The 10,001-nt window shown below is 37.1% G+C and overlaps 1 protein-coding gene across 1 annotated transcript; it reads left to right on the top strand.

Moving 5' to 3' along the window:
* The first annotated feature begins 4,927 nt into the window (after positions 1-4,927).
* LOC147855511 (xyloglucan endotransglucosylase/hydrolase-like) lies at positions 4,928-8,476 on the top strand. Its single transcript, XM_087330675.1, has 4 exons — positions 4,928-5,193; positions 5,891-5,991; positions 6,389-6,594; positions 7,946-8,476. The coding sequence occupies exons 1-4, from the start codon at positions 4,971-4,973 to the stop codon at positions 8,340-8,342; spliced, it is 927 nt and encodes a 308-aa protein (XP_087186801.1). The 5' UTR covers positions 4,928-4,970; the 3' UTR covers positions 8,343-8,476.
* The last annotated feature ends 1,525 nt before the right edge of the window (positions 8,477-10,001 follow it).

The following is a 10,001-nucleotide window of genomic DNA, read 5'->3' as shown; positions in this document are numbered from 1 at the left end:
TAGAGTCCGCTTCAACAAAGAAGGATGCTTCATTGAGAAAGATGGTCAAGTTGTAGCTAAGGGGCGGAGAGAAGGCCAGATGTTCATCCTCGATTCGAACGAGATGAAATCAGCAATGTACGCTAAAGGTCTCAAAAATGAGATGAACATCGAGTTGTGGCACAAAAGAATTGGCCACATCAACCTCCAACGGCTCCGAGCTATGCAAACAAAGGGAGTCGTCATCGGACTTCTGACATTCGAGTCGACCGAGTATGCGAAGCGTGTCAACACGGCAAACAACATCGATTCCCATTCCCGAAGGAGAGCCATGCGAGAAAAGGCCTCCTCGACATTGTACACTCGGATGTATGGGGACTGGGTCAAACGCCGACAATCGGCGGATGCCGATACTATGTAAGCTTCATCGACGACTACTCCCACTACGCGTGGATCTACCCGATGAAGAAGAAAAGTGAAGTGCTCTCCCACTTCCAAAAGCTCAAGGGGCAAGTCGAAAAAGAAACCGGTCGGCACATTTGATGCCTACGATCAAATGGAGAAAAGGAGTACTTCTCCAAGGAATTCACCTCCTACCTCCAAAGTGAAGGCATTCGTAGAGAATTCTCGTGCCGACACACACCCCAAAAAAATGGAGTCACCAAAAGGAAGAATCGGCAAATACTCGATGTAGCACGTGCCATGATGCATGAGAAGCACATGCTGAATTTCTATTGGGCCGAAGCGGCATCCACGGCCGTCTATCTCATGAATCGACGCCCCACTAATGGAGTGCATGAGCTAACTTTATACGAGCTCCTCGTCGGAAGGAAGACGATCCTATCGCACCTCAAGGTGTTCGGAAGCATTGCGAATGTATGCATCCCGAATGAACAACGACAGAAGCCCGACGCGAAGTCAGAGGAATGTATCCTCGTAGGATACTCGTCCGAGAAGAAGGCATACAAGTGATACAACCCTTCTACCCGAGCGGTTCGGGTAAGTTGAGACGTAGTCTTCGACTAGTCCGCATCGTGGTACGCACTAGAGGCAACTTCGACTCCGACTTCGGTAGACCCAGAATCTGCCGAACAAGAGGTAGAAGATGGAGATCGCTTTGAACACATGTTCGAAGAAAGTCCGATTACAACCGAGCTTAGTGGGCCACAAGAGCCCCCATGCGACCCAAGCACGTCGCAGCCAACTACAAACTTGGACAAGGGCAAAGGTAAGATGCCCGAATACGAAGTCGATCACCCCGACGACAATGATTCGGATAGATCTGATCCCTCACTAGATAGTGAGTTCGGTGTAACCATCATGCGGACACCAGGAGTAAAGAAGGCGCTCACATCGGCGAGCGAAAAACTTCGACGCTCATCTAGAGCTAAGAACCCCGTCACACAGCTCGGCTACAATGAGTATATGGCCCATCACTATGCCTTTGCGATTAAGGTAGCGGCGGAACAAGAGCCCAAGAGCTCCACCAAAGCGGCTCATCACCCACGATGGGTGGAAGTAGTCGGCCTTCGCCCACACACTACAAGCCTTCATCACCGGCTTGAGGGGGAGGACCCGAGATTGCCACGGCGAGGAAAGCCAAAGGTCGGACGGAAGCCACACAAAAGCCGACATTGGAAGCTGGACAACGCCGAAAACAACGCCGGATGTCGAACGCCTCACACTTGAGTTTGAGGGGGCGTGTTGAGAGATCAAGCTCAACTTAGTTTAGTTAGTTAGTCAACATATATAATTTAGTAGTTACCTATATAGAATCTAGTTAGTGTGTTGACCATAAAGCCTTAAATAGGATTTTGTACTCAAGTGGGATACATTGTAGATCCACCACTCCATGCTCATTTAATATAGGACTTACACGTTGTACCTATATTCTCCTAGCACATGTGCACCCTTGCAAATGAAACCTATATATACCTCATTGAAGGTATTTTTGTATTTGATGATAGTTGATGATATTTACCTTTTAATATACTTTACTCATCCCCCATCTTGTGTTCTTCATAAGTCTCTCTCTCTCTCTCTCTCTCTCTCTCTCTTCCTCTCACACACATACACACACATATCACTTAATCTTCCGCTTATTAACTTAATCACATAATTAGGTACTAATTAACCCTTGCTTAATTAATCTCCTAATTCTTAACAGGTTTTAAATAATTAAACGGATATGTGGAATCCTAATGGACACAAGTGATGTTGTCGTGTAAACATACATGTGTGTGGTATTGGAGTGGGATGATAGGGGCCTTGGACTAGGGACGACATGAATGAAGGTGGGACTCGAATGATAGAAGAACTTGAATGTTCGGAGAACTCGAAGGAGGTCTTGGACGTTGAGGGGACCTGAACATAGCCAAGAACTTGAACGTAGATGACCATGTGAACGTATACCAAGTTTAACACCCAAATTACACTATTAGCAAAAATGAGTTTGTTTTACAAAAGTGACGGGTTGGTGTTACCGGTTAATGGCTCAAATAATGCAAACCGAAAGGAGAGGGAAATCCTATGATTAATGGTATAACAAACAAGATTAGTTCATGATTAATAACATACACCAAGTTTAACACGCAAATCACACTATTAGCAAAAATGACAAGTCAAAGTCATCGGTTAATGCCACAAACGTTGTGTTGTCTTGTGGAAAGGTTACCTGCTATTGGAAGTTGCTTGGAACCCATTGTCATACTCATTAATGCTCATGATGTGGTTCGTAAATTCCACCATCATTATACATACAAGCCTGCTATCACTTGAAGTCAGTGATAAGAGGAGTGGATCATGTCACAAACCCTGAATATGACATCTAACGTACAAGAGTTAGAGGGTGTGTTATTCTAAGGTTTAGAGATTGTGTATTTGTAGGTTGATCTACTTAAGGCTCTAAGGTTGCATGTTAATTCACGCATTTCTTATCATTGGTATAAAAGGAGTTCTTCAATGTAGCTAATTCTCGTGAAGATCAACACAAGTTATCGGATACAAGCTTCTTGTTTTGACCCTTGTGACACCTTAAAGCGTCTCGTTGGCCTACTTGTTATACCACTATATATAATAGAGTTACAATTATCTTGTTATCCCCTTGTCACAAAGCAAGTTATCTTGTTTTATGACACCTTAAAGAATCTTGCTTACCTACTTGTTGTACCACTATTTTGCTTTCAAGTGATATAAATTTATTTTACCTCGCTTTTGGTTTAATGTAGAACCCTACCCACAATGTTTATATTAACCAAATAATCTATTGTTTGACAGAACGAGTCAACTATTGTTTTTTATTTGATCATAATTTAAATGAAACTGTTGTTTTTCTATGGTCACCTTACGACTAGAGAGTTAGAGCCTAATAATATGTTAAGTTATAGAGCCATTGACACAAAAGAATTAGAGTTCAAAAGGTCAAAACTAGAGAGAGCCACGCAAATAATGAAATACTCTAACTTCAATACTATGTTTAGCCAAATGTTTACCAGGCGACAACGAAACCGTGGCTTAATGACTTAACGGCTTAACTGATTCGATTCAGTTTGGTTCAATTCAAGTTCAAGTTTTTTTTAACGGTTCAGCTTTGGTTCGGTTCGATTTGGGGGTGAATGGTTCGATTTCAACGATTAAAAACCATAGTTTAAATAGTTTAATGTTTTTTAAATTTTTCTAAAACAATCTTTTCATTTGTAAGCCTATTTCTCATATTTTAGGAAAAACTTTAAAATTTTGAAAATTAAAATTTTAAATAATGAAAAATTTAAATTTTAAAATTTGAATTTTGACCTAAGTTGAAAACCAAAACTGAACCACGAAATTGCAGTCTTAATGGTTTAATGGTTTAACGGTTTGGAATTTTTTTAATGGTTTTAGTTAGAATGGTTTCGTTGTTCGGTTTGGTTTGGTTCAAGTTAAAAAAATGTTAAACTCTTGTCAAACTATTCGGTTTTGACAATCTCGAACCAAACTGTTGCCTATTGTTACAAATGTGCGTAAGCATGCACCATGTAATAAACCTAAACACGTTATGGATCTTCTCGACGATCTCCACATTCACTTTACCTTGAGGAATGAAAAGTGTAAAAGTGAAGTTGGATTGAAGGGCATTTGGAAGAATGGTTGCACCATCACATCCAACCAATGGTCAAATGTAATAAGCTACGATATCAATCATCTAGTATTATATTAGTCTAATGTTGGCAATTGTAACATGTGATCCATCCAATGTGTGACTGAAAGATGTTCTTCATGATGGCAACACTCACTTGACCTAGAACTGGAATGGAAGGAGGTCCAATTATTATTAGCACCTTCTAAAAGAATGGAGGGATATATAGTTGCAAAAGTTGACAAAGAAGAGTGAAAAGGTAAAGGTAAAGCCATCGAAGGGCACTTTGAACAAGTACTTTGTAGATGTAATGAAGCAACATATATAACCTTATATTACTTTAATGTTGTTAACAACAAATTATAATTAATTTATCCTTCATGTTGTAAGCACACGTTTCAAATATACAATTAGAATAGAGAAATATGTTAGGAGTACAAGGTGAAAAGGCGAGTTTAAAGACACTCAAAGACACTTGGAAGAAGTTTGATTGCACCATTAGGTATGACAAAGTGCAAGAAGTCATAAGAAGAAATATCTACAAGATTGTATTATTACACAATGCTTGCAAGGCTCTTAGACACCATTCATATTCTTCATATAACTTGTTATATTTTTGGGTTGTGTGGGGTCACGATGTGTACTAGTGATAACCATTGAACAAGTTGTTCTAAGTTTGTTTGTTGTTGAATTTATAAAGGAACGTGCAAGGTGGTCTTGCTCATGCACAATGCACAATGCACATCTCTCTCTCTCTCTCTCTCTCTCTCTCTCTCTAGAATAGGCCACCCTTCTCTCAATTCTCCGTGCTCTATAAATCAAGTATCACATTTGAAAACTATGATCTCCCATTAATATTATCATTACAATTAGCACTATGGACAAGTCAACATTGTCACAAATGAGGAAATGGATGGGGATGGGCATGGCTTTGGTGGTGGTGATGATGATGGCATTACTTCCTAATGTCGTATTTGCAGCTCCTCCTTCTGGTAGTCTAAGTCCTTTCTGGCAAAATTATTATGTGGGTTGGAGTCCTGAACGCACCAGCATCACTGATCGTGGTTATACCCTTAAAATGTGGCTTGATAGCTATAGCGGTAATTCTTCTTCTAATTTGTAATCAATATGTTATATACACACTTTACTTGTGGTCTCTTTCAAATAACTCAAGTGTTAACTACTAATATGTATCCTTTAAATCTCTCCTTCAAGCATATCGGTTAGATCATATAACTTTGACCTATATAAAGTCGTGTGTAAATCCATGTTATAGAGTAACTCTTAACATCTCAAGTTAACATGTATAAAGTTTAGTTGTACAATATCTAATCTCGATGAACTGCCCTTAACATCATATTTGGCTTGATAAATCTAATCTTCAAACAAGTTATTAGTGATAATGATCGACATACCCTTAAAATCTCAAGTATATTTTTAAGATCAAGTAATGGTAACTATTAATATACCATTTAAATCGTATTTCCCTCTATTTCAAGTATATTATCTGGAAAAAATAAAAGGCACTTTTGCATAATTTAATACTAGAAACATGTTTTCCTCTCCCTTTCCCAAGGTTTTTAGATTATATCACGTATCATGTCTATGTTCTGTAATTATATGTCCTATATTACCGAACATTCACAATTGTGTGAAAACTGATATATATGTGCTAATCTTTACATTTGTAAATGGGATGTTCCTATCTTTGCATGTTGTGTAAATAATATGTGTTAATCTTTTCATTCACAATGCATACCACTAATAATTGTCTACATGATAAATTTGTGTATGTAGGTTCTGGATTTCAATCATACAGTAGTTACCTTGGCGGGTATGTTAGCACTCGAATAAAACTCGTTCCTGGATATTCGGCTGGTGTTGTGGTTGCCTATTATGTAAGTGTGGCCAAGAAATGGCACTGGCTACATATTGCCAATTAACATGTCATTAAGATGTGTTATAGCCTCCATAAACATATGGATATGTCCAAAATAACGACAAATCAAGTACACCAACATATGCGGAATTTATGCTTCTTATTTACATTAGTTGCATTTTCGCATATCAAGTATAAAACCATATCTAGCAATTAACATGGGCAAGTTGCTTTAAGTTCAAGACGCTCCCTTTGGGTTTGATAGTGGTTTCAGATCTCCAACTCTCAAGATACATAGTAGAGATTTAGTCATAAACTTTTTGTTCTATGTCAATTTAGACCAAGTCCAAATATTTTTTACTAGTAAAACGATATTATTGTGCAACACTAACTTGAACCTTTATCATGTTTTGTAGATGAGTTCTCCAAGAACTAGTACCACAACTGATTGGGATGAGATTGATTTCGAATTCCTCGGAAATGTCACAGGTCAACCATGGATATTACAAACCAACCTTTTTACAAGTGGAAAAGGAGACCGTGAACAACGTATATTCCTTTGGTTTGATCCAACCACATCCTTTCATACTTACTCCATCTTGTGGACTCCTCAACAAATTGTGTACGTACCATTCTAACCTAAATATCATTTCAGTAAGTCTAGAATTATTGAAGAAGTCACCATTTTGCACGATTTGATCAATGAAGTAGTATAAAAGAAATTTTGTATATGTCCTACAAAATATTTATATAAATGTATTACTACATTGTTTTTTTCCACGAAACAAGCCTTGTGTGCATAAGCTCAATGACAATAATAGTAATGGTATAAACTTAGCAAACTCATTTATGTAGCTAGCAAACAAGATATTAACTTGTAGTTCAACATAAGGCTTCGAGAAATAGGGAAAACATAAGAACATATAATGAGGATCCAAAAAGACCCAATTCTAACAATGAAACAAATTGCTTATGAAAATATCCAACTCATGAATAAAGTAAAATCATGATGTGTATGCTTCACAACCCTAAAACAAATTTTAACAACTTCCATGATGCAAGCGAGCAGTGACCTAAATAAGGACCGCATATAAAAGGCTTAGAGAAACAACCTGCCTCTAGAAGTAATATGATGCTAGTAATAGTATATGCATCAAAATCTATTCCACAAAACCCTGAATATTATTAACCATGTTTAGGAGAGATTACCTACATAAACCACAATCATGTATATCTCTTAGAAAAAACATTTTGACAACTATGCAAGACATAGAGTATTATAGGAGGCCGTTACATGTTGTGGCATGTTCATGATGGGAGTAAATAAAGGAACACAAATTCAAGAAAAAGACGGAAAAGTGGGAGAAGGAAACTTTACCTTATTTTGCCCTCTAAAACTTCAAATTGGTGTAGAAGAGAATAGTATTTACTATTATAGTTTGCTAAATCTGTGTTCGAAAAAATGTTTATAGTGCCAAAATTTTATAGAAATATTAATGGGGAAAAAAGTCTAAAGTTGAGCATATATTTAGAAAATGATTGGATTTGTGTTACCCCACAATTTCCAACATTTATGTTCCATCGTCAGTATCGTTGATTGATGATGCAGATACCGTTTTTAGCTTACAATTATCAAGGGGGTTGTGAGCAATGTGAAATATATCCATGGCCCCCTTAAAATGTATGCCAACAAAAGTTATTACAAACCTCCAATGAAGATGTTGCCATTGAATTAGTGTGGCGCCCAAATAAGTTTCATGATTCCAGAAATAACAACAAAACTTTCAAGATTATATAATGCTCATTGAAAGGCAAATGCCAGAACTTACTTAACCTTTTAGAGTGATATATATACATACTACAACATTTAGGAGGCTAAGAGCATGAAGTTTAAATCACCTTTAAAACAAACCTTACAAAACTTTAAGAATATAAAGCTAAAGAGATTAATGTGTGCATCGCTTTATGTGCAGATGGTATGTTGATAGTGTTCCCATAAGAATCTTTAGGAATACACCAACCACAAGTGCGACATATCCAAAACTTAAACCCATGACAATTTATGGTAGTGTGTGGAATGGAGATTCATGGGCTACTAGGGGAGGTCAAGACAAGATCAATTTTGTATATGCACCTTTCGTAGTAACTTTTAGCAAGTTTTACGTGGACGCATGCAAAATTGGTCAAACGACACTACCTACATGTTACAGTAATCCATCAGGCAATTGGTGGGCCAACTATGCTCTTAGCAACACAGAGAAGAAATCATACACCTTCTACACGAAGAGGTATACGGTTTATAACTATTGCAAAGATTATCCTAATCGTTTCCCAACTCAACCACTTGAGTGCAAAGACACTCCGTGGTGATCATCTACAATAATATGTTTCATCAACTCATACGCTTGTGTATTCACCCAATCCATATATAATATGCTCATCCTTTATTTCAGTTTAACAAATTCATTTAAACAATGACAATATAAATCAAACAATTATTTCCACAATGTTATCATTTCTTTTCATATTGTTCACTTTCTCTTAAGACTTTGATAGATTAATCCATTACAATGATTTCCCCTTCATATGCTTTATGTTTCCAAAAAAAAAAAACATACTCCTTTAGTTAAAATATACACAAACTCGAGAAGGCTGAGCCAAGACTATCCTATCCTACACAAGAGATCTTGCTTCTTTATCTTACACTTACACATATGGCTCTAGCCATCCTTTCATGCACATCACCTACATTCACTATCCCACATGCCATGTCTTTCACGCCCCTCGTTCATCTAATGGGAGGGGGTAATAACCATTTGGGTACTTCATACTTCCATAATATATCCATTCCATTTGATGTGGCCATCAGTGTAGTACACCATTGCTTTCGAAAATTCAGCCTCATTAGTTATGTAGCATCATTAGTACCATCAATCCGCTCATATTGAGCTCTTAGTGTAGTTATTAATGTGTGCTAGATTAGCTTCATCGATTCAGCTGGGGGGCGTTTGTGTGCTGAAAATACCCTGGTACACCTTGTTGTCCATATATACCATATAGTAATGGGGGCAAGCAACCTCCAAAAATCTCCAAGTTTTTGATTCTGTGCACAAGTTGTAGGTACCCTGTTGTCAGTGATCAGCCGCACAATGTCATTCTCCCCTCTGTACTTAGCATCACATGTGCTATCGTATTTCGCCGCATCATCCTCAAGACAAATCCAACAAGCATGTTGTTCTTAGTTTGACATACTTTTACAATACAATTAATAATGACATTTGTATTTTTCATTGTGAACTAAAAAGTGTATGTCCTCTTGGATTGTTATTTAAAGATTATGAATCCCTTGTGTTAAACATCAAGTTCTTTCCCATTATTTTCCTTAATATCCTTGAATCATAGTACACTATCGATTCATTTGCATAAGTAGATACATAATGTCACCTGGATTTTTCATTGTGAACTAAAAAGTTTATGTCCTCTTGGATTATTGTTTAAATATTATGAATCTCTTGTATTAAACATCAAGTTCTTTCCCATTATTCTTCCTTAATATTCTTGAATCACAATACACGACAAATCATTTGCATAAGTATATAATGTGTTTGGTTTGTTGACAACACACCAATAGTCAATTTAGACAAAGCTAAATTTCTTAGAGCATGTAGTTTTGATTTCCTTTTGAATGCATTGTCATCTTTGCTATACGAAAAAGTTGAAATGTGGTTATACTACATTGCAAATGGTTGACATGTTTATTCATGAACATTAGTGTGTGGTAAACGATCAACAATGGATTAAAGAATGACATCATTAAAGAGCATGTGCATGTATAAAGGTGAGTCTATAATTAACTCACGAGTAAAACCTCATGGTTACAATAAGGAAACTTCAAAAGGAGATTAAAGATTATAATAATATCATTGAGCCTCTCATGATGCCTCACTAGTTAGAGGAACTTTGATAGATTGAAATAAGAGACCATGCAATGAGGGGTGGTGTTGCAATAATACTTGCTTGCATGTGAAA

Source organism: Azolla caroliniana, unplaced genomic scaffold (genome assembly GCF_043228905.1).
Source record: "Azolla caroliniana isolate FFs.n. ecotype wild unplaced genomic scaffold, voAzoCaro1.0.p SCAF_14, whole genome shotgun sequence".
Classification (NCBI taxonomy): domain Eukaryota; kingdom Viridiplantae; phylum Streptophyta; class Polypodiopsida; order Salviniales; family Salviniaceae; genus Azolla; species Azolla caroliniana.
This window is presented reverse-complemented; position numbering and strand designations above follow the sequence as displayed.